Source organism: Eumetopias jubatus, unplaced genomic scaffold, assembly GCF_037043125.1.
Source record: "Eumetopias jubatus isolate StellerSeaLion01/CBP00866 unplaced genomic scaffold, mEumJub1_p1.0 scaffold_10, whole genome shotgun sequence".
In the NCBI taxonomy this organism is placed as follows: Eukaryota; Metazoa; Chordata; class Mammalia; order Carnivora; family Otariidae; genus Eumetopias; species Eumetopias jubatus.
The window spans coordinates 113,258,439-113,284,059 of record NW_028274816.1 but is presented as its reverse complement, the minus strand read 5'-3'; the positions used below and the strand labels follow the sequence as shown (position 1 = coordinate 113,284,059).

Sequence of the window (25,621 nt, the reverse complement as noted above, 5' to 3'; positions counted from 1 at the left end):
TTTCTGGCTCCTCCATCTTGCTCTTCAAGCACATTAAATCAATCACAAACTTCTGTTGATTTTTAACTCCTCAGTTCCTCTTCTACTTTCTCTTTTACACCCTACTGTGGAAGTCTTGGTTCCGGTTCTTATCACCACCACCTGGGCCACTCTCTTGGCCGTCTCATTGCGTCTAGTCTCAGCAACCCCCACTTTGGCTGTCCTGCAGTCCATCTTCCATAGAGCTGCTAAAACCCACTAAGACCATATTATTCCTTTTAAACAAATCTTTTCATGACTCCCCATTGCCTGCATGATAAAGTCTAGCCTCTTTAAGATGGCATAGGTAGCCCTTTGTGATTCTGACCTTTTTAATTTTTAGTTTCATCTCCTATCACTCTTCTCAGATGCCATAAGCATCTGTCACAATGAGCTACTGGGAGTGTATTTAATTGGGATGCATTTCCTCAGGTCTCCTACCTTTTGTGCATGCTGTTCCTTCTGTTTAAAATGAGTTTCCTTTTTAGCTCTGCCTTTTCTTTTCCTTTTCTGAATGTTTCTAATTCAAGATCTAGCTCAAATATTTTCTCTTTAAGGAAGAATTGGGTGTCTTTCCTTTGAAATTCAACAGCCTACCTATTACAGCAGGGCTTTCATTATATTGGGACTTTTGTATAAATTTCTGTATCCTCTACTGGATTCTAGGCTTCTGGTGGGCAGATTATGTCTTATTAACATCTGTATGTCCAGCCCCAGGACAGTACTTGGCATACGTACAGTGGCAACTCAGCCAATGTTTGTTGAATGAAATATGCAGCCAAGCACTTTAGTATAAAATATATACCGGGCTCCAAACTGTTTTTAAAAAATACCCCAGTTTTATAATCTCACTAGTCCAGTCAGTATGAATCATAGAACCAAGGAAATCAATAAAATCAACTTCTTATCATAGGCCTGCTGTCAATTGTGATTCCCCATAGGATCAGGGCAGGGCAACCTCCCCAGTGCAAGCTAGGCAAATCCTCAAGAGGCCACATCACTGGACAGAGTTTCTAAAGGCTCATGGTACTGCTTTTCTTTTTGTTTCTGGGAACAGTTTAAATAGTGACCCTTGTTGGTTCCCAGGCACATGCTTGATTACTACGGCAGTGGAGTGCAATCCTGCTCCTATCCAAAGGATGGGGTAAGGAGAGTGTCAGCCCTCAGGCTCTGGAGGGGGCATGGGTTTGAAATGTACCACTTTGCCTCACCTCAACCCTGCTCATGGGGATCTCTCATCTATATGACAGTCCTCCTTTCCCCTACAGTAATCCTGTGAGGGAATAGCCTATGGGTTTGCCCCAGCCTACTCTTTACTCCAGGAGACAGAAGGCTAAGCTCCTTTATCGTTTTGTCCTTTCTAGATCTATGTAGTGCTAGAATAGGCACAGATGCAGTTTTCCATAGCTGGTTAGCAAGTTATTTGTGATCATAGGCCACTGGCAGGAACTTGGTCAGTTTGCCAAAATCTCAAATCATTTCACTGGGATAGGGATGACTTGTGCAAGTCAAACCGAAATATAGTGTAAATTTTTTATAATTGACATGTTCCCATAATTTGCACCTTTTCAGGTTTCATTAAAATTCCTGTGTTCTTTTCATTTTCTGAGTTCTGATTGAATTTCCAGTAATGTTCTCTTTCTCAGAAATGCTTAGTGTATCTGTTGACCTTTACTATGGACCTATCTATGGAAGGCAGAAGTCCCTCCGTATAAAACAAACAAGTAAAAATTGCTTAGGATCTTTCTTGAGGGGCTTAGTTAGACCCATTATAGTAAGCCCTTTGAAGTTCCTATAGAAATTGTTATTAAATGCTTCGTGGGCTGAAGTCTAATGGAAGAAGTATGGTAATCAGTACGATAATCTGCTTCTTGGAAAGCTCTGATTGCTTGGAGATAAGGTAGAGTCTGTCATGATTCTTACTAAGGCCCAGCAATCTTAAAAATTGTTGCTGGTGGTGCTGAAGTATAATAAACATTATACTAGAGTGTACTAATTTCCTGCTACTGGCAACATTTCCTCCTGATCTCTAGAAAAGACTAACAGAATTGTGTATGTCGGTGGAACCATGCCCAATCAGGTGATCTTTTCTGGAAATTTGCATGGTTCTCATTAATCAGTTGCATCACCTGTAATATGATAATGAAGGAGGACCAGAAGAATATGAAGGTATATGTTATTCTAGGAAAAAACATCTTAAAGTCAGGAACTATTGAGACCCAGGCTTTGATCTATGGCTTGGCTTTCATCAATGAAGGATAATATCTGATAGTCTTATACTGCTTTTAGTATTAAGAAGAGGTAAGACATCACAGGTCAGAGATAGGCACTGTTGGTTTCTATTACTATAAACTACATCCCTGTTTTGTAAGTTCCTAAAATGTCATTTTCTCTGTGTTCTAGGCAGTATTACTTCAAGTGTGGTCCACGGATTGACAGCACAGTATCAGCTGAGAGCTTGTTAGAAAAGCAAATTCTCCAGTCCCCATCCCAGACCTACAGACTCTGCATCTCTGGGGTGGGGCTCCAGGATTCTCTTTTAGCATGCTCGCCAAGCAATTCTTAGTGCACGTTAAAGTTCGGGAAGCAGTGTTTTAGGGCATCGTATCCTAAAGTGTGTTTTCTTAGTTTTTTAGTAAGTGCCACACCAAAAATGCTTCCAGTCATGGTCAAATGAATTTAGAAAATGCTGGGTTAAACAAAGTTAAGCTTTTTAGTTTTTATTTTTTCATGGGGATCATCAGATTTTGTAGACCTTCTAATATGTTACTCTACTGCTCAAAATTCTCTATTGGACTCCCAACACGCTTAAAGTAGAATCCAAAGTCCTTATCACAGCCTGTGAGGCCCTGCATGATCTGGCTGTTGACTCTCTGATCTCATTTCCTATCTTTGTTGCTCTTGCTTACACTTCACCTACACTGATTTTTTTTTAGCCAAGCACACTCTTGCTTTAAAGCCTTTGCACTTGCCATTCCCACTGCAGGGAAATCTCAGGTCTCTGCTTACATGTTTTTTCTTTAGAGAGACATTCCCAGGTCATCCTATACAAAATTGTAGCTCCTGTCACTTCACTCCAGTACTTTACCCTAGTTTATTGTTCATCACAGCGCTCACTACTGTCTGACATTTACAGTATTGTTTATTGATTGGTTTGCTGTTTGTCTCCCTCACGAGAACGTAAGCTTCATGGATCTGTTCACTGCAGATCCTTTAGTACTTGGACTAGTGCTCAACACATAGTGTAGGTTACTTAATAAATATTTATTGAATTAATGAACAAATGAGTGGAGAGAGGAAATTGTAGAATAGACAGTAACAATAGTAGGACCAAGTACGGCTGCCCAGGAAAAGTGTGTTAGCCTCCCAGAAAGCAGGATAGAGAGGACACTTGCAGGGCTTGGTCCTCCAGGGTCTTAGGAGTCATACACTATTATGAATGATCCCAAATCTTTGATTGTTACCATGAAGACCACTGAGACATGGGAAAATGAACTTCATATATTTTTGTCTGTAATCATGGAACAGTAATGACCATTTCATGCAGAATGGACTCCCGGTTAGCTCTCCAATGAAGTATTTTCCCTAGTTCTTTTCCCTATCAATTATCTATCCCTGGAAAAAATCATTCACTTTCATGGCTTCAGCTGTTATTAATAGACACTGGCCAAATTTCTGTGTTTACTACCCAACCTTCTCTCCTGTATTTCTACTGTCAAATGGACATGTCTACTTGGATGTTGAATTTGCACCTTCAGATTCAAGACAGAGCTAAAAGCATCATTTTCTTCCCTAAGCCATATTCCTCTCTGATTTTCTCACTTTTGGTAATGGCAGCAATATCCTCACAGGTTTTGAGGCTGAAAACCGTGGGAGTACTGTAGAAGTCTCTAGACTTCATCTTTTCTCATTCAAACAGTTGCTCAATCTTGCATATTACTCCCAATGTTTCTTATATCTGTATTTGTTTCTTTTTTGGGGGTTTTGTTTCTGTCCTAATACTGGACTGTTATAAACACCCCTGAACTATCCCCCCGCCCAACCGTGCTCTCAATCCATCTTAAACAGATTCCTCAGCCTGATTCTTAAGATACTGCCCAGGATTCCCACGACTTGTTCAGACCTCTTTATGTCCACTGTTTCCTCACATCATTTCTCTGATCTAGTCAAACTGGACCATTTATTCCTTTTCCAACTCTTTCTGAGATCTTTTGTTCCATGTCTTCACTCATTCTGCTCCCACTGACAAGAAAGCTTTTCTTATTGTCCATGTTTATTAGTATCCAGTCCATTCTTTAACACCGACATCAAATACCCTTTCCTCCAAGGTGGCTTTCTGATACCTTCTTTGAGAAAAATGTGTTTTCTTTTTTCGATATCACTTATGATTTTGGCACATCCTATCTCATTTAATAATAATTTGTATCCTTATTTTACTGCTACCGCTGTACTGAAAGCCCCTTGCAAGCAGGGCCTTTGCCTTACTCATCTCTGAATCTCCACAGTAGGTATCTAATATATATTTATTGACTTGAAATGAAATACCGTGACCCAAACTATATTTTGTAAGGGCAATGCAGTCATATCACGGGCTAATAATGTTCTTTGGACGGGGAACTCATTGGATGGGGTAAGTCACATCCAGGCCTCTTGGGAGGGTACGCCAATGTTATTAATCATTTGACACAGAAAAGGTGCAGAAAGGTTAAGTGATTGTCACTTTCACACAATAGAGGACCCAGGACTCTCAAGTCCTAGTCTGCAAGTCTGATTCAGGCTTCTCTTAATAACTCTTCCTCCTCTGGAAAATAATAATTGCTATTCTTTAGTTTTTTCGGCATCTGAACTGCTTGGAGCAAGGGAAACCGAAAGGCTTAATCTATTTATCCTCAAGGGATAAATTCAGATTCAGATGCCCAGGTCTCAAAATGGCAGTTGCCTTGTCTGCTTCTAACTCTGGTGTCTGGGGAGCAATCCTAAGAGAGTCTGCCTCCATTCCACCCATCCAGCACTCACCCTCCCACAAATCTTACAATTCATTTGAACTGATGGAACTCCTGCTAATTGCCTCTTATTGGCCTGTTATAAGATGAAGCATGGGGAAGAGACAAAGCCTCCCTATTCACATTCTCAGTGGGCGGCAGGGGTCTCTGCAAAAATAGAGAAACTGGGGCCTAGGCTATTCAGTTTTGAAAGTCAGGACAAGATCTTCCACCATTCAGAATCCCACATTATAATCCCACATTATAATCACAATATTGCATCCTGGGAGACCCTGTCAGTTTTCTCAAATGGTCTGCTAGAAATTTAGCCTGTTTAATATTACAGTCTATTTAATAAATCAATGCTACTCATTGACTTTTTTTCCCTCCAGAGTGATACACACTTTACATTTTAATTTCACTATTTTTTTTCCCATTTGGAGGTGAGAGAGAGAGAGAGAGAGAGAGAAGGGGCAGTGCTTTTCATGAAAACATCAGTTCTTGTATTCATGTTTTAAGAAAGCAAAGGCAAGGCAAGAACTGCAGCCTGATAACTGAACACTCTGTTTAGAATTCCCTCCTCTCCATTGGACCTTAGCTAGGTTTCAATAATTATTGCTCAGGCACATAGTCTTGGAGCTTTGCTTTCTCTCAGACTTGTACACAGTTCTAGGAAGGGTTGTTGCCAAAGCCATCATGTGATTTATTGACCCTCCACTGGGACAAGGGGGAACAGATATAACTTTGTGATTTTATTATAAGGAGGCTGGGTTAATATTTCTAGGTGAAACAAGCTACTATACCAAGTTCAAACATCTGAAGAGGGAGGTTAAGAAACCCTGAGTGTGGGGTGTAAGGATTATTCTGTCCTGGGGCTGTACAGACGTCGTCTGAGGCAGGGAGCAGGAGAAGAAAGGACACATTGTGACCCATTTCCAACACCTCCTGTGTGTAGAGGCGGAAGTTCCTTGCCTGCAGAGGGACACGCGCGGAGGAAAAATAGGAGAGTTACAACATGGCACTTACATAAACAACACCAAACTGGCATAAAACATCTAACAAAATTACGCGACTTCAAGCTTGGAATTTTTATACAACATAAATATTAGGGTTCAGCCCATTTAATAATGCTATATAAAATCAAGATTTAAGGCAGTAATGTTCCATATAAACTCTGAAAACAACATTTATGCTTCTTATAAAAGCAGAAAATGATTGCATTCTGTGGGTTTTTCAAAATGATGAATATAATTACATGAAGCAACAAAAATGGATTGAATTAAAAATCTACTAGTTTCAATTTAAGTTGGTTAAGGGGGAAAAATGTAGTTTCTGGCCAAGGACTGAAAAAATTTTACAAGTATCCAAAAAAAAAATGTTGTATGCACTCTTAGGCAGTTAGGCAGCCCTCTACCAACATGTGTATGTAGCCCAAGAGTCACCAATGAAATATGAGCTGCTTCAAACCTGCTAAGCTCAAGAAACCCTTTAATAGTATCTACTGTCACGAGTAGAGCTGGTGTGTTTTTTTCTCCTCCTGAGTACATGGCCACCCCTGGAATAATCCAGTTGCTCCCCTAGCGCCTTTGTGGCATCTTGTACAATTTATTCTTCATCAGTGTTGGCTGTTCTGGACTAACCTTGCAGTACTGACTTATAATCCAAGCAGTACCCCAATGGAAGAACACTCTTGGAGTCTCTAATCTATGTCCCTGTGTCCATGGGTCACGTGCCAATTCTGGATGATGGTCTTCCTGTTTTATAGGCTAAACTTGGTTGATTTTGTGTGTGTGTGTGCCTGCATGCATGTGTGTGTACTGGGTATGGGGAGATGGTGAACTAGGCCAAAAAGAAAAAAAAAAAAAGAATTCAGCCTAATGCTACATCATGTTAACTTACTAGACAGAGCCTAATAAACTTTTACTATTCTCTTCTGTGCCAACAGCTTTTCCTGAAATTGCTTATTAGTAGAGGTTAGATTTGCACATTTTGATTTAGATAAGACAATAATTTTGACAGTAAATTCTCTATTTGTGAAAAGATAGCGTGGCATAACCTTGTCATTGCTATAGGTTATACTACCACTAGTCTGCTGTTCTTAGACAAAACATTTGTATATCTAAGTGTGTACTTATTATTTATTCTCCTTGACTTGTGCTATCCTGAAGTTGAGACTTGGTGTCTTTTCGAGGTGGGCTGGCCAGTGACTTTTCCTTGCTTGGCCAGACCACAGTAAAGCTGGGTCCAGGAGCTGCGGAAGAGGTCAATATGCAGGAGATAGAGAAAAGGGGCAGAAGTGCGGTCTGTGTCCACTTGAAGGCGTCAGATCAAAGTGTGCAGGATGTGCAGAGTGGTGTTTAAATCAGTGAAAATGAACTCATATATCTATTTTTTTTTTTTTTTACCTCTTAAGTTTTATACACAATGCAGTTTCCATTAGCCATAAAAAGAAGATAAAAATGGTAAAGACTAGTACCTGGTGTAGAGGTATATTGATCTGCTTAAGGAGAGCTTTCACTGCCATCTGGAGCTCATAGAAGAACAACTGTATGGGGCAGTCAGAAGTATGATCCACACTTTCCATAGATTCAGAGCCAGAAAGCTTTTGGACCCATTCCCACTCCTCTCTGTATGTTGAGTCAAGTTAAAATTAGAAATATAACAAAAGTTCAGAACACAGCTCAGAACATTTTTAATGTATATGTCCAGAGCCTGGATAACCAATTTTTGGTGGTTAAAACAATACAATTCATGAAATTTGAACTTTTTGCCACCCAAATGGAGTTTAAAATGAGCTTTTGCTAATTTAAGCTTAGTTCACCTACCAAACCACATATACCTCAGAACAGCAGGTCTAATTTGTATCAGTTAGTTTCTGAGATTGGAGCTTTGAAATATTTGGTAATAATTTCCTGACTATCTTCATTTTTCTTTCCCTGAAGATCCTCTGTAAATTCTAAGACCCTACATTTTACCACAGGGGCATCTGCTGGTTAATTCAGCAGTTGGGTAACCACAGGACTCTGGTCCAACTCAGGCAACAAACCACATGGCACATTTCAACCCTGGCCTGTTGTAATCATGGGGACTATTTTGGCTTCTTACCCCTTACAAGAGCTTGAGGAGAATCACGAACAGGAACACCAGACAATTCCAATAAAAGGAACCAGGGGACACAGATCACTGCTTCTGTCCTCCTTTCAAACCAGTCATCTGTGTCTTTATTCTGCATGCTTTGTAATCCTTTCTAATGAACTTTTCCAAATGTCATGCAGAAGGGAGGGGAAAAGAATGATGGTGGGAGAAAACACATCTGGTTTGTCCCCCAAAAGGCCGCTTTTCAAAAGGAGCTTGAAAAGATCAAGGTAAATGCCTCCTGGGAACATTGTTTCCACAGGTATGCTAGCACAAGTCTCTAAACACATTCATTTGGCCCAGTTTTTTCTTTCTCTAACTCTGCAGGGAGCAGCAATATGCTCTCAGGAGCATGCTAGAGAGGGAAGGAAAGCCCTCCTCTCTGGGCACGGAAAGAGAGGAGGTGCTAACATATGTTCCCACCAGTGTGAAAACCCTCTGAGGGCTCTCCCCAGTGGGCTATACCAGCCTGGGCTCCAGTCTGTGCGTCAGAAAATGAAATTGATTGTGACATGAGCTTTTCATCAGAAAACAGTCTGTTTTAACCAAGTACCCTCTTAGAAAAGTTTCTGTGTTCAAGATACCTGTTTCCTTTCAATTCCCACACTGGAAAACACTATGGAAAATCTACCCTATTGTCCCACTAAGAGAAACAAAATAAAAATTAAATCCTACTTCAATCTGGTATGCGGTTGGCTTCACAAATAATTGAAATCTTTGAGAACCTGCTTGGGAGTTATTTCTTTTCTCCCATCACTGATACTGCACTAAACGAGGGGGTTCTGACTAGCACAAGCTTTCACAAAACCTAACGGAGCACATTGCTGAAATAGCGTCTGTAATCGAATTAGAGAATAAATTACCAGTAGGAATACCATGAAACATCTACCACTAACTAAGCAGTTTAGTCTATAAGGATGAGGGAGATGGAACTGGCAAGAGTGAAGGCTACTGGAATCTTTTGTAAAAATGAAACTTGGATCCTTGTCAAGGGGAAATTAGTTGGCATAACCACTAAAAGATAGAGTCTAAACCTTTAAGACACAAATCTAGAAAATGGATGAAAGTAACCATTGCTGAGTCAACCCACAAATGAGCCATGTAACCTCTTGGGAAGGAGTGATAAGATAACCAGAGTTCCTGTAGAAGTGACCACCAGATGGCAGACTTAAGGTCTGGGTGTAGTTGATAGGTGAAAAATGAGAACATGGTAGCTAGTGAGTTCTTTGAAGAGTCCATCATCATTTCCTTTGTTGTCATCAAATAGTGCTTAATAAACAATACACTATAGTAGTTAATAAGCTCTTGCCACTTTATGGACCAAATTGTAAATGACCAAATTAGAATCCTCTTTGGTTAAGCAAATCCACAGGTATAACTAAAATCTGGGGATCTAATTTGTACTCTGAAGCCTGATGAAGTCTGGAGAGTTCTTTTTCTTATCTGTTCTGTCCTTTTTTTCAGGTTGAGCACAATTCAGTTCATTATAGCAGGCTTTCAGAGGCCTGCTAGAGGGCTAGTTGTAAATCTGAGCCAGATTACCAAGATTGGGCAACTTTCCCAAAGCTAACAGGGTAATTCACCATAATGCCAAACCATAGTGCAGTTTCCAGAAGCACAGGCCTTGTTACCTTTTTTTTTTAGAGAACTATAAAGAGTACAGGAAACATACCAAGTCCTCAGGCCAGAGGGCTAGGGGTGGGGAGAATGGGGCTAGGGGATTCTTTAAGGGGAAATCAGCTGCTCTACCAGAACCCATTTCCACAAGTGATACTTTTTAAAAAATGACTAAGTTGTGAAGAAAAGATACTGGAAAGAGAATGTTGAAAGAAAAGGGCATTTATTCATTAACCAGCTGAGTATCGGTGGTTGCACTGTGAATACCACAGAGAGGAAAGTGAAAGGAGTGTGCGCCTCCTTCACGGGCTCACTCCTTACGCCAACCACCACCACAAACCCTCCTCATCCTGACGTTAAAATGCAGCTAAGCCTCTGCCCCGGTGTGCTGGCACCTGGGGACATCTCACCACAGAAGAAACTGCACCATGTCAGTTTGCTTCTGACATATCAAAGCCATCATTTGAGCCATTGTTTCATCACAAGGAAAATCCGGACTTCTCACAACTTACTTGGAGATGTTATTGTTTTCACGGATCTTCACATGGCAGAGAATGTTGGGCAACTTTTGGGTAACTAGCACTTTGATCTGATCCACAGAGCTACACAGCTTTAGGTAACCCAGATATAATCCAGGAGAGAGACGCTGATGACTCCTTTTGTGATAAGAGAGAATATCCTGTAGGGTGAAGAACAAAACAACACATAAAACACCTTGAAAAGGTAATCTGAAAACCTTTTCTTTTCGTAGGTGCACTGTGTCATAAATTAAAGGAGCGGTAGCTAAGCAATTAGGTGAGAAGCCTTGGATACTACCATGAATGTGGGGGATGTGTTGGCTTACCTTCAGGAGAATTATCCTCCAAGTCAAGTAATCAGTCATTAATATAGCCTGCATGCATCCTATTTCCCTCAGTTTTTGGATCCGGGGTAGGTATGTGGGTTGTGACTGGGAATGGGAAACTAGAAAACTAGAATTCATAATTTCTGTGCTTGCAGGGCTTATTGTTTAGCTGTGGGGAAACAGAAATTTGCAAGTGTAAAAGCTGACAAAGCAGTATAGGAAGCCTCCTTATTTCAGAATAGTTGGTATTGAGGAAAGGTCTTATTATTAAATGACATCATGACTTGGTTGATTCTTTGCCCTGAAAAATGAAATAAAAAGTAATAGCAGCAGATTTATTTATATTATTAACACTTAAGTTGTAGTTATTCATTAATTCTGAGGATGAAGAAAGAAGTATTGATTCCTTTTTTTTTTTTGGCTTAGTTTTCTTAGACTAAATTGTATGATAGTTGAAATGCTATTCCTCACATTTAACTTCCACAACATGATCATGAAGAGGATATTTTTGCAAGAGTATTTGAAGTCTTCATATTTTTTCCCTGGCTTTTATTTATTTATTTATTTTAATTTTATTGTTATGTTAATCACCATACATTACATCATTAGTTTTTAAAATTTTTTATTGTTATGTTAATCACCATATGTTACATCATTAGTTTTTGCTGTAGTGTTCCATGATTCATTGTTTGTGCATAACACCCAGTGCTCCACGCAGAACGTGCCCTCTTTAATACCCATCACCAGGCTAACCCATCCCCCCACCCTTTCCCTGGCTTTTAAAAAATGTTGATATTCAGGTCATTCTCATAAGGTTCTTGTTCATTTTGTGTTCTTCAATTGTTAACTGGCCTACCACTGCTAGATTCTTAATTGTCAGTAGCTTTGCCTGGGATTTGATTAGGTCTCCACATCTTCTTCATCAGCTTCACGAAATTCTGTATCTTCTACAAGATTTTAAAATTTGTCTTGTAATAGATTTGCCTTGAATTTGCATTGTATTTTCACATCATAATATTCCATGGGCAGCACAGACTGAATGAAGCTGTTGGTGCAACAGGAAGTGCCAGCCTAGTTAGGCACAGAGGGATGTTTGAGTGGAGTCTTGTTTTATATGTGGTCAGCTCTCTAGCTGTGACTTTTGCTTCCCTATACAACTGCAGGAACTCAGACAGTGAATAATTAGAAATATGTATCAGTAGGTAAGACCTTTTTAAACCTTTGGGCAGTGGGGGAACTGGAAACACAGAGTTAGGAGTGATGAACCAAAGAAGAATTCCTATAGGCCAGAGTGTAGCCTGGTTTTCCAAGGGAGTGAAAAGAAGGAACCAAACCCTACCATGAAATGCAGGGAAAATTTAAAGGAAGAGAAAATCAAACATTTAAACTTGTACAGAATTCTCTCTGGAAGAGAGAGGTATGAAGCCTTCCTTGACCTGTATACTCTGAAGGAGTGGCCCCTCCTTTGTAGAATTCACCATCTGCAACATCTAACATACACTGTTGTGAATTAGCTCCTCTGTCCCACCCTTTATCACACCTAGTGAGTTCCAGGCACTACAAGAGACACTGAGGTTTCGGGTGAATGTGATGTGATCCTTACTTTTGAAGAGGTTGAGAAAGATGAGGAAATAAATGACCACAATATTCAGAAATCTGTTTTATAATAGAGGCAATGGAGGCATACAGAGGAAAGAGTACTTATTATTTTTCCTCTTTTATGTTCTTTTCTTGAACCAGACTATGAAATTAGTGGCAGTATTATGTTTTCTGTTGCTTTGTGTCCTTAGTACCCAGTGCTGTTTCTGTTTATAATAGATATACAACATGTGGAAGTCAGGACAGGTCCCTAAGCCAGAACATAGGAGAATAGCAGAAGAGGGACAAAATAAGAATGGTCACAGTTGGGAGGAACACATAACTAGCAGGTACAGAAAAGCAAAGGCTAAGTAACTTTTATGTTATTTGGCAAAGAAAAAAAAAAGACTAGAAAAATTGGGTTTTGTGATCAAGAAGGAAGGAATTTTTATTAATGTCAGGAGATGGATAAAGCAGAACTTTTTGATGTCTTCTATCTTATCTCTTTAGAAAAGATCACAGGTAAATAGTTGACTGGAGGAAGTTTAGTCAAAGTGAAATTTTGAGAAATGAACAGGTAATAAGAGAGAAAAGAATGAGAGAAGGAAATGGGTGAAGTTAATGAGAGAAGGGGAAATGGAAGTATTCAGATCAACAGAATTGGATGATATGCCCCCTAGGGATACTTGCTGTACAAGCAGATGTGGCCACAAACCCACAGGTCATTATTTTTGAGAAGTGACGGGGAACTGGAAAAGTCTCTAGAGACTAGAAAAGACTATCTTTGAAACAGGAAGGGGAGAAACACAGGATGACCCTGGTGATTAAAGACCACCAACTTATTGATCTTTGGGCAAAGTGAGAAAGAACCATCAAATAATCAATTTGCAGTTACCAAGAAATCCTGAGACACTAAATAGGAGTCAATATGGTTTTGTGAAGGGCAAATCAGACAGAAAACTTTAATTTTCAACAACAAAAGGGCAGAATCCATAGGCCAGGGAGGAGTCTCCAGTGTGATCTGTTTCACTAGATAATCTGGGAAAAGTAGAATCTTGACCACATTTAATAAGCTGACTATCTGGGTTGAGGATTTGTGGATGATGGAGATGGTGTGGGAACAGCAGACATGTTGAGTGATGGCCCAGTAGGGACTCGTCCTGAGGGCCTGTCTTTTTAGCTTATTTATTGATGTTCCAGACAAAGAAATGAAGAACGTGTGTATCAAAATTGCAGGTCCCAAATCTGTGGTGGTTTTGATTTTCTAGAAAATAGTAATAAAACTCTGAATGATCCTATGCGTTGGAAAAATAAGCCTATCATAATTAGAGTTGAAACTTAATAAAAAAATGTGCTTGTAAAGACCCAAACCCAGGAGTACAAATATAGGATGGGTATAAGAGAAAAATATGTGGGGGTTAGAATAACCACAAATAGAATGAGTTAGGAACACACTGTGGTTACGTAAAAACCCACACCATTCTTAGATGGAGTAATTTACTCTTTCATTTTTTAAAAAAGACTGAGCATCTGCCTGTGTTTTCCTGCCTTTACTAATGTTTTTGGAGCCTGAGAATTGTATGGGAAGAGAAAGAAACTGTCCTATTCACATAATCTGAGGTAACTAAGAAGGTCTCCTAAACCAAAGCCAGTGCCTGTGGGCCTATACATTGCCTGATTTGACTTCTATTCTGTTTTTCTAGCCTTTTTCTCTATTCCAGTCCTTTTGTGTCTCTTCTCTCCAGCCAAAAAGGATTGCTTTTTCCTTCCTCAGACGTATCCTAATCTCTGTTGTTCGGTTCTTTGTGAGTTCATGAATTCACTCACTCTACAACTTTCATGGGGCACCTACTATGAATCAGGTGTTGTGCTAGAGTATTAATGACATCGAGGAGACGTGATCCTCCCCTTCATGGAACTCAAGTTTCGGTGTGTGAGAGACACCTGTAGCCAAGTTTTTCTAACTCAGTGTGATAAGGGTTGTGTAAGGTCCATTGTGGACCCAAGGGAGGGTTAGATCGACTTTTCCACCTTATGCCTCATTTCTCTACCATGCCCTCTATTTAATTTAATTCTCGCTCTTTAATTTCTTCCTTCCTCCCTCCTCCTTCACTTCCTTTCTCCCTTCCTCCCTCCCTCCTTTTCTTCTCCCTCCCTCTCTCCTCCTTTCTCCCTACCCTCTCTCTCTCTTTCTCTTTCTCTTCTTTTTTTCTCCACCTGGTGAACTTAATTTACCCTTCATGGCTCAGCCAAATGTCACCTCTTCTACAACGCCTTCCCTGATATTTCCAGGGAGAATTAATAGCTGCTTTGTCTGTGCTCCCATAGTACACTGTTTGTACTGCTATCAGGCTCTGGTTTAATTCTGCCTTGTATTACCTTGATTTGTTTACAAGTCTGTCTCCCTCCCTTGACTGAACTCCTTGAGAGCAGGGACCTTGACTTATTCATTTGTTTTTCCTATAGCACCTAGAAGAGTTCCTGGCACCTAGTTGGTGCTGAAAAAATGTTTATTAAATATGAAGTGAGAGGCCCAGAGGTAGGGGAGTCTGGGGCTGGGCCTCTGGGAGAGAATATGCTATCCTGGTGCAGGGACCAGCAAGGGTATATCCATCCACTCTTCATTGATCAGGTATCCTAACAGCTTGCTAGAGGAATGATAGATGCTTTTCTAGTAACTACAGGGCTTTCGTTTTATTGCAGAAGGGATGGAAACTGAATTGTCCAGGGATAGCAAAGGTCATAAAATGGTGGCCCGGGTCTTTGAGGGCCTAAGATTATACGGACTGCAAAAAATTACAGTTTTTTTAAAAAGATTTTATTTATTTATTTGAGAGAGAAAAAGTGAGCGAGAGAGAGAGAGCATGAGCGGGGGGAGGGGAGGAAGGAGAGGGAGAAGCAGACTGCCTGCTGAGCAGGGAGCCTGATGCGGCTTGATCCCAGGATCTGGAATCATGACCTGAGTCGAAGGCAGACACTTAACTGACTGAGTCATGTAGGTACCCCAAGAATTTAAATTTTCTAAATTTTTTTTTCTAGCCCTTAAAAATAAAGAGATTTAATTCAAAACTCTAGATTTTCCAACTTCTCTTTAAAAACTAGAAAACATTTCAACATTGGGACCACTTTCTTCCACTGCAGTTAGCTGAGGCTGAATGGGCTATTCTTTAGATGGGACAAGGGCCCTCTGGATTACTGTAGTCTCTGTTGCTTCTGCTTGTTTCTTTCTTTCTTTTTTTTTTAAATTGAAATATAATTCACATACTATAACATTCACCCTTTTAAAGTGTGAGATTCTGTGTTTTTTTTCTTATGTTCATAAGCTTGTGTGACTATCAGCACTACCTAATTCCAGATCATTTTCATCACTCCACAAAGAAGCCTTGCATTCATTAGCTGTCATGCTCTAGTCCCTCCTCCGTCATCTGCTTTCTGTCTCTGTGGATTTGCATATTCTGGATATTTCATATAAATGGAATTGTACAATATGTGGCATTTTGTGCCTGGCTTCTTTCACTTATCATAATGTTCTCAACGTTAACATTCATCCACTTTGCAGCATGAATTAGTACTTCACTCATTTTTGTGGCTGAATAATATTCCATTTATGGATATACCACTTTTGTTCATCCATTCATTAATTGTTGGACATTTGGTTCTTCCACCACTCTTTGGCTGCTTGAATAATTCTGCTATGAACATTGCTAAACAAGTTTTTGTGTGAACCCAGTTGTTCCTCATGTCCAGCTCGACTGGCTCATTTTCATTCCTCTTCCTGATTCCTATGGTTTTTGATTCCCATGTTAGGGGCTGCTTGGAGGTAGAAAGAGCAGGAATGTGCTGGAAAAAAGAAACGGCAGAAAAGGGCCGAAGAGATAGTAGGTCCTGGGTATAGCAGGGATAAGTAGATACAGCGTGACAAGGAACGCCTAAGGAGGAGGAGAAGGAGAAAAGGGCTCAGAGGGGACAGAAGGCAGGCTTCACGGGCTTCTCTAAGATGTTACTTTTTTTTCAAGGATTCAGAGAAAAGGAGGGAGAGGGCGTGTAAAGCAGCTTGGCAGAATGGGAAGGGGACCTGGCTAGGAGTCAGAAGATTTGGGTCCTAGTTTCTCCTCTTTTGCTTTTTGGCTTATATAACCTTGACGAGTTATTTCCCTGAAATCCGTAGCTTCATCTGTGAATGGGACACAGTAAAACTGCCCACTCAATCTCGCTGGGTTTTCACAAAGATCAAATGATAGTATAGATGTGACAAAGTGTTATAAACTTGAAAATATAGTACGAATGTGAAAGATTAATCTTCAAAGAAGAGTTCACCTGTGAAGTTTCCAGTTATTAAGGTGACCCTGGCTGGAGATCAATGTCTCAATGTCTGAGTAACTCAGCACCTGAGAGGGGCCTCCCTATTGGAAATACTCTCATTGCCAATTAGTTTGCTCAGAGGGACTCTAATTTGTTCATAATAACTCTCTTCTCCTTCCCAGACAAGTGTGGGAAGGATTTCTTTCTTTCTTTCTTTTCTTTTTTTTTTTCTTTAAAGGATTTCTTTCTTCTAGATATGAGAAAGGCTGGTAATGAAGGTCTGGGACTTGAGAGGATCAGGAATTTGAGAGGGTTAGACTCTGGAGCTTCCTTGGGGCCCTAGAGATTAGTAGATTAGATTAGTTATGGATCCAGATTTTGTTAGAGCCCTTACCTGTTTTGAAAACCCCATTGCAGATTGTACAATTTTTATACAACTTTTCCTTAGTTCTTTTTTTTTTTAAAGATTTTATTTATTTATTTGACACACAGAGAGCGAGAGAAAGAGAGAGACAGAGAGAGGGAGAGAGCGCAAGCAGGGGGAGCGGCAGGCAGAGGGAGAAGCAGGCTTCCTGCATGAGCAGGGAGCCCGATGTGGGGCTCGATCCCAGGACCCTGGGATCATGGCCTGAGCTGAAGGCAGCGGTTTAACCAACTGAGCCACCCAGGTGCCCCAACTTTTCCTTAGTTCTTACGGAAAGATAGAGGGAGTGGTGCAATGCCCCAAGGGATGACTGAGCCAGTTCTAGGGTCTGTGGGAGGGTCGGAAGGGGAGGAAATGGCCTAGGTATGCTCTGAGGAGGGCCAAGCATTGTTTGGATTTTTCTGAGTGGAGAAATAATAACAATCACTAACATTTATTGAGTGCTCACTTGGTGCTACTCTTGTAATGCTTTACGTAGTCAGTCATTCAATCTTCATTAGAACCCTATGAAGTAGAGTTTCTTGCAGAGGAGGAAATATGAGAGATCAGAAATTAAGTTGCCCTAGTCATATAACTAGACAGCTGGAGTCAGGAATCATACCAGTCAGCCAGATTCCGAAGTGGTGCCTCAGTCTGTGTTGTGACATGACAGGAAGAAGCCTAAGCTTCCCATCTGAAGGCCTGGTGGTCATCACTCTACTGACCACAAGAGAAGAGAGTGGTTCGTAGCCCAGAATTGTGGGAAGTTACCCAGCCTGCTTTGGGCAAACACCAAAACTTGTGACTACTTCCATGTTGAGTTGGTGGGGCCAACTCCTGACATAATTAAAGTCCAGGCGTGATTGGATACCAGCCCCAGTCGTTTTATTCCCCATTTCCTCTCCAGTTTAAGACCTGTATGGAAGGAGGGGAGAGAGAAGAAGGAGGAGGAGAAGGAGAGTGGGGGTGGGTGGGAGTGACATCAAGCAGAAATGTGCCAGTCAGAGGGGGTAAATTTTCCACTTGAATCTGGGTGGAAACCTGATCTTGCCTCTATTTTTGGTCTCCTTCTCTAACAGCCTTTCGCCAGATTGGAATTTTTCTGCACCTGTAACACATTTTTAATGTAATAAGTCTAGGAGAAACCAGGTATTATATCATGCTGGGGCCTGTGCTGTGTTTCTAGGAGCAAAGGTAGCCCAGACCCCAGTTTATCCCTATAGGGGATTAGCGTATTAGTCACCCTGTAAAAGCTCAATTTATTATGATTTTTTAAATGTTTCTTTTAGCACTTGCTTATAAAGGGTGAAGAGGGGAGCCACGAATGTGTCTGTGTTCCCTGCCTTCATCTCCTACACACACACACACACACACACACACACACACACACACACACACACACACACTAGCCCTCTATCCATATCATAGGAGCCCAAATTCCATAAAATCAAAGCCAGAGGTATTGGCTTTGACCAATTAGCTTACCTGTGCTACAGTGGACTCCATTCTGGTTTGGGCTAGTGCAAGGAATGGAAAGGTGAGATTATTGTATCAATCACTCCTCGGTGGAGGAAATGAAAATAAGATAGTGGGCTGGTGGGCTGGTGGCTTAGCTTTTTAGGGTGATCATGAAGGGCTATAGGCACCAAGGCTGGGGTTTGGCTTGTTTATGTGGGACAGAGCCCTTTCCCATTATTCTGGGCTGGCCGTCTTGCACATATATGTCATTGGTTGCCCAGGGCTCAATCAAGGTAGGTGTTTCTGCCAGCTTTACCACCTAACTGGAGAGTACTATAGAACTCATCCCCATGACTGGGTTTAAAAAAAAGAAAAAGAAAAAGCAAGAAAGAAAGCAAGCAAGCGAGGAAGAAAGCAAGCAAGCAAGAAAGCAAGCAAGAAAGCAAGAAAAAAGAAAAGAAACAGTGTGACACCTGTGTTCACATAAGAACATGTGAGGGGTGTGGTGGTGTGGAGAGAGCCCTGGATTCCAGCAGAAGATGTGCTTTGTATCCTGATTTTGCCAGCCAGCCTGAGTCTTGATCTAAGTTGCCCAAATTTTGAATTTTGGTGGCTATTCCGTTCCCAGGCGAGTCTCTCATCCTTTATCTGCAGTCCCTCATGACTGCAATCCTAACTCCTGCCCGGGAATGTGATGTGACATGGCAGAAAGACGCCTGAGTCCAGTCAGAAGATCTGAGTTTAGGTTTCAGCCCTGCCATTTTCTAGCTGTGTGCCCAGGGGCAAATTCCAGTTTTGTGGGGACTGAAGTGAATACAATTTTTGGTGCCTTCTTTAAGGTGAAGAATGCAAAATTCTTAGGATCCCTGCCAGGGCACTGGAAGTGGCTTGTACAGGTGAAGAGCTGAATGTGCTGGAGCTTCGTTAGCTTCACTAACTCTGCCTCTCTGTGTGGCCATATGCCATATAATTTCTTTGAGCCTCAGTCATTTCATTCCTAAAATGGACTTAATCATGCCTGTCTGACCCAGGAGAGCATTAGAAGGAACAAATGAGTAAATAGGTGTTAAAGAGTGTTTTTGTTCGGTGTTTTACACACACACACAGGCACACACACACACACACACACACACACAGTCCAGAAATGTATCATTATTATAGTCTCTTCAGGTATTGGTTTAATGTTTTGATTATACTACATATAGACCCCTACTCAAATATTTGTCTAAAAGTTTCTCATTGGTTCACTGGTCAGGGGTATTTTCAGAGTGCTTGCCACTTGTATTGCTTGATGAATTCCAGATCTGGAGAGTGATAAGTAAAAAATAAGCTTCCCTGAATCTTTCCTATGTGTGGAATACAAGCAATGACTCTGGGCCCTCTCCACTCCATCACTGCATTTGTAGATGGCTCTTGGTATATTTCATTAGAATCTCAATAAGTGTGTTTGGAACTTTAAATATACAGTATTAGAAAATTGAAAAGACCACATACCTGGATGGTGATCAGTAAAATGTCTAAAGCTGTTGGCTCCTCGGGTGTTGACAAAGACTTCCTCTGGCTTTGCAGCTTTGAGATCTGCATCCATTTGCCATTAAAAAATGAATAGAGCATCTCCACTTCTCTGATGGTGACTATGAGGGTGTTTCCATGCCGGTCTTTAATGGGCTCATAGTAAACTCTTCCCAAGTTGTGTGTTCCAAGTAAATTCTAGAAACAAATAGATTTCTGGTAGCCGGGATGATATTGTGCAAACAAAGCAACATAATTGCAACAAAAGACACTGCATAATTAACTGATATTTCTGAAAAGTTTTTTTTTAAAGCAAACTTAAACCTAGAATACGTGGCACTACAGAAATGTACTTAACAGAAGCTCAAAGAAAATCTCTTCACCATAAGCCTGCAAAGATTATAGCAAGAGGCACAAAAATTATGTTTTTTTAAGCAAATTCAATATCTGTAAATATCTCTTACCCACATAGACACACCAGCACATAGACCTCAGTTACCAGCACTTGAAGAGAATCCCAGATGTTTTAAAGAAAAATGCCTGATATTTCAAGTATGCCACTTGTGGAGTTTTCAAGAGATCTACAGTAAGCTGGTATGAAGTGGGGTTGTTTAAAATGAAGAAGTGAATTGACAATGTAGCACATTGTACAGGTCCCCAAATGACTGCACATTCCTTTCAAGATACTTTAATTGGGAGATTGGCCTGGTTTGACTTATCTGAATTTCAGGGGTTTCTGTTTATTTAAAATTATGTTAAAATTGTTTGTGAGCTAGGTCAACTGAGGCAGACAATACTTTTAGTAAGGTAGGAAGAGAAAGATGCCACATCAAATGTGGAGGGGTCCAGGCAGATGTTACTAAAATAAACAGAGTTTTAAAAATATGCAGGGTTTGAAGATTTTTAACCTAGAACACTGGATGAATAGGATAAAACACCCTTTTACTTTGAATATCTGTGATTTTTCAAAAATATAAATAAATCATCTCAGAGCTCCCAGCTGCCATTGGTGAGCTCAGATAAATGTTGATGACCTGTTAGCAGGAGAGCGGAAAGTAGAACCGGAACTTGGAAAAGTGACACGGATGACCTAAAAATGAATGAGCCAGCTGGTCCGTATCTACAGCTATGAAAACACGGGAATTTTCCTTCCAGGTAGAGCCTGTGTCTTGTATCTTTTATTTTTCCTCATTAGAACTGGACACATAAGTAAGAAATTTCATAAATAATTACTGACATATAAACATTTGGTGGGATCATTATTTTTTTTAAAATAACCTAATCATTCAGTCAGATTATTCCTTTTCAGTAACTGACTTCTAAATCTAGAGATGTTAATTGGGTAAGGCTTTTCATCCAGCCCTCTGTGGTAATACAGTTTTATAGAAAGGCAGTTTGCTGCCAAGTAATACTGGTAAATAAACTGGTAAACTGGCTATCAAAAAAAAAAAAAAAAAAAAGAGGGCCTGATTTATAACATAGGCCAATTTCTGTGGTGTAAATGCTCCCACTAATGCTGGCCAAGAGTTTGACAAGCTACCAAGCTACCAAGAGTTTGACAGCAGGCTTACAGAATTCCTGAATATTTAACAGTTGGCTCTCCTGAGCCAGTGTAAGTTGGTTCCAGCATGCCGCTGCTGCTAAGCCTTTAGTTACACTGGCGCTGAGTTCCAGGGCGGCTGCTGTTCATTCACTCTTAGACTTCTGAAGAAGTTTTTACCCTCTCTGGCCCCGAGTTTCATCATCTAAAATTAAGGGTCAGCCCTTATGCTAATCCTTACCTTCAGAGTGTTTGGGGGATTAAATGAAACAATGCCTGAGAAAGTATTTTGTAAATTCTCAAGCTTCATACAAGTAGGCTATGGGCTTTATGTTCTAATTGGAGTCCCACCCTGGCTTACACTTACTCTTTTTGAGGACTCTGCCTAGGTTTCATCCTTTCTGGGAGGACTTTCTCAACTGTCTCAGAATTGACCATCCCTTCTTTTGTCCCCTATCGTTTCCTGTACAAACTTGTATTTTAGTGTGACTCTGGCTTTCCTGCAGATTGATGTACATGTCATGAGCTCATGTTTCATTTCTGTGTCTCTGGGTTACTTGCACAGTGCCTGACACATATTAATAGCCCAATAAGTCTTTGTTGACTGAATTAACATTTTATCATTAGGACACTGGAAAATATGATTTATTTTGGACCAAAACTGGTGGGGAGACATTGAATGTGGTGGTCACTGCATTTAAGCAGAGTTATCATCAGTGGTTCACCATCATCATTGGATATACTGACCAATATGAATCAGAAAGCACGAAAAGTCTTCCTGAAATTCTTTATTGACATCAAATTGGGTTGGAGAACTAGCTCTGGGGAGAGCCCAATTTCAAAGCAGAATGTCCTTGTGAAAATAAACTGCATCCATGTTGCAAGAGGGCACATTTGGGATTCTTTAGGACCTAAAGGAAAACCAAACCACCTTAATACCTTTCATGCTATGGGAGATCTGGAAACCCTGAGGATCCTACAAGTTAAAAAGGAGTAAGAGCCACCTGATGGCTCACAGGAATGCGTCTAGGTTATAATCAGAACAAATCACAGGACTATCAGTAAGCCTTTGACAGATAAGCACACTACTTAGAGACCTTTATTCAGCTTGGGGTGACATGAAAAGTTGAAGGAAATCCAGAGTAAAGATGTGAAGGCCTGGAAAAGTAGAGTAAAATTATGGGGAAACCTTTATCCCCCCTCTTGAAAAATGAAAAAGACATGGGACTCATGTGTTAGCTGGCTTTTACTCACTAGCACTGATTTCTAAAAGTAATGGAAGAGGAAAGTTTAACCCAATCTACAGTGTCAGATGATTACTGTATTTTGAGGGTATTTCGGGTACCCCTCAATATAAGAGCAGTGTACACTTGGGGACTCTCATTTTCCTAAAGGTGGGAAAAACAGTGTGGGGTCTTGGCCACTTATGGGTTTTCTCATCTCACTATTCTTTTTTACTCCAAATGCTGGCAGATAATTGTCTTTCCTCCTGCTTAGGTCATATTAATTAATTAATTCATACTTTACCTTCTTTCAAATAAAATCTAAGACCACTCCTCCTAAATCAGCTCCCAATGGTGCGGAATAGACTACTTTTACTTTTTAAGCTATAATGTGGGTAATTTCTCCTATTTAAAATTTTTGTCTGCTTTTTGTAAATGAATGCATAAGATGATGAAGCATTGGAAAAAATGTAGACTTTTAGAGTCATATAGATCTGGATTTGTATCCAGACTCTGCTACTTCCTATTAGTGCGACTTTGGGCAAGTTATATAACCTTTTCTAGGCCTCAGTTCTATCATCTGTTAAATGAATATCAATAATACTACTTTCTCATTAGGGTGTGGTGGAGGTTAAGTGAGATATAGTTTGTAAAGCACTTATCACAGTGCCTGGCATGTATTCTGTGAAATGAGTGAAAGTTGTTGTTTTGTAATTGTTATTTATTATTGTGTATTAAAGGACCTCACTATAGAGCAGAAATTGGGATATAAGGCACCTGGTGCACAGTGACTGATACGCACTGTGTGAAGGTAAGTCAATGTGCGATGGAAATAGGAGGAGAGAGATGGCGACGGTGGGGATAAAATGTCTGAGCCACTCTTGAAAGAGCACAAGCCAGGGGCATGACATGGTCAGAATCTTTTATTGGCTACTCTGGCAGAAGTGTGGAGAAAGGATTGGAGAGTATATTGGAATATATATATTCTAGTATATATGATACTGGAAGCAAGAGCATGACTTTGGAGGCTTTTGATGTAACTGGAGTAATCAGGCAGTGGTAGTGATGCTGGAAAGGGGAGGACAGCACAGTAAAATATACCAGAGGTAGGTCCACAGGATTTATGTATGGCTGATGCCAATCACGCTATTTAAGAGTGCATTTTTACTTTCCTCTTAACATCATAAAAAATGTTAGATTAGCAAAAAGACCTAAAATACTAAGTAGCAATTTCCCCAAATTCAGTTTTCTTTCTCCTGTGAAATATGTTTTGTGTGCCTGTCACACTCCCTTCCCACTGCTTAAAAATCAAAGGTGGCGTCACTATTTTTAGACATTTTCATCCTAGAGATCAGCAAATGGTTTGGGCAATAGGTCCTACAAAACAAAACAAAACAAAACAAAATGACAAAGACTCCTGTTATTTAAGCAGGCAAACAGAAATGTGAAGTAGAGAGGTAATGTATAGCAGTGCTCTGGCCTTTTGGGCACTGTAAAGGGTAACTATTTACTGAGTACTGTGAGGCGCTGGTCACCATGCAGGGCTGGTGAACTATCCAGGTGGTGACTATGGCATGAGGTATAGTATTACTGTGATCCTTTTTTTTTTTTTTTAATAAGATAGAGTACTCCCAGGTGTGATCTTTGGGGTGCAGTGGTTGGACAGACAAATACATTTATTTATTCAACCAATACTATTGTAATAGGAGTGATGAAAGAGAAAGTGGGGTCAATGCCAGGAGGCTTTGCAACTTGGTGGTGGGAAAAGAATTCCCATTTATTTTTTTAATGAATTATACAGTGAAATCATCACCTGATATGGGGTTGTAGAGTGTGGGGAAGGGGTAGGGGTGCAAGAGAATGGAGAAGGTTTTAAATAGTTGCCTTATAGTTTGGGAAAGTAAAATTAGTAGAGAAATGGCATGTGATCACTAGGTAACTTATATGTGAGAATTGTAGCCATGAATTTAACAAAGAAACAGTCAGCCCCTTTTTTGGTGACTTCTGTGCAGCAGTCTGCAAGTACTCCGGTGTAGACATGTTGGATTCATTCAGGCCTAGATTTTTTCCAAGTAAATATGGTGGGGAGACAGTGGCCAGAAATTTAGAATATTTTCAGGGGAGTGATTAGGGTGGGCCAAGGAATCTAAGCTGGGCAAAAGAAGGAAATGGCATCAGAAGAGGGTTGATAAATGATGAAAGGTCGTGGGGTCGATATATTGGGGGGCCAGGGGGTAGGTGAGCAGGGGCACACTGACTGTCACGGCTTCTCTCGAGCTCCTCAGTGCCTAGCTGCGCGGGCTGTGATAGCCAGACTCTTCTCACGTTACTGAGACGAGATAGATGTGCTCGAGGGATAAAGAGCACCATTGGAAAGTCTAAGCTAGTTCAGTCTGTGATCCAAGCATGTCTAGGCTGTATGATGGGTTAACGAAGAGTCCACTGAGGTGTCTGAATCTCCTGAGAAAGAAGTAAGGTACCAAGGAGCCTCCTGGGAATGCACATTATCCTAAGGAAAGAGCAATTTGCGGTACCGTGGCTCCTTCCAACTCAAGCTGATCAGTGATGAAAGGAAGGGGCACTTTGAATTCAGTACAGTCATCATGGCCTAGCTCCAAGAACTTTTCCTTGAGTTGAAGAAGATTTTGTAGTCAAGAGTGAGTTGAAATAGAGAGCATTGTTTGCTAAAATCTCTGAGGCCACTGAGCACACAGGCAGTAAGCTGGTCATGCAATGGAGTATAGCACAGGAAGAGCAAGAGTCGCCTTTCAGAATTAGAATAGCAACATAATAATTGTTACTATTTCAGGTGGCTGAACTGTTATTGTGTGGGTCAAGAAATGAAGTTCCTATAATTGCCGGTGGGGGTGGAGCCACAGAAATATTTTTTTGTTGTTATGATCCTATTTTTATGCCTCGGCTGGTATGGCCTGGCCAAACACAGCTACATAGATTCCTGTTATGTGTATTTCTGGGGTTTGTGTAACTGACAGCTTTGTAGGTAAATAC

At 40.6% G+C, this 25,621-nt stretch overlaps 1 protein-coding gene across 1 annotated transcript in view; it reads right to left on the bottom strand.

Moving 5' to 3' along the window:
- ANKFN1 (ankyrin repeat and fibronectin type III domain containing 1) overlaps positions 1–25,621 on the bottom strand; it is a 139,412-nt gene that overhangs the window by 26,755 nt on the left and 87,036 nt on the right. The window contains exons 11-14 of the mRNA XM_028093016.2: positions 19,832–20,047; positions 10,265–10,431; positions 7,477–7,627; positions 5,804–5,972 (exon numbers count right to left, since the gene is read on the bottom strand). Of these exons, the coding sequence (XP_027948817.1) occupies positions 5,804–5,972; positions 7,477–7,627; positions 10,265–10,431; positions 19,832–20,047 (703 nt within the window). The remainder of the gene's footprint in view (positions 1–5,803; positions 5,973–7,476; positions 7,628–10,264; positions 10,432–19,831; positions 20,048–25,621) is intronic.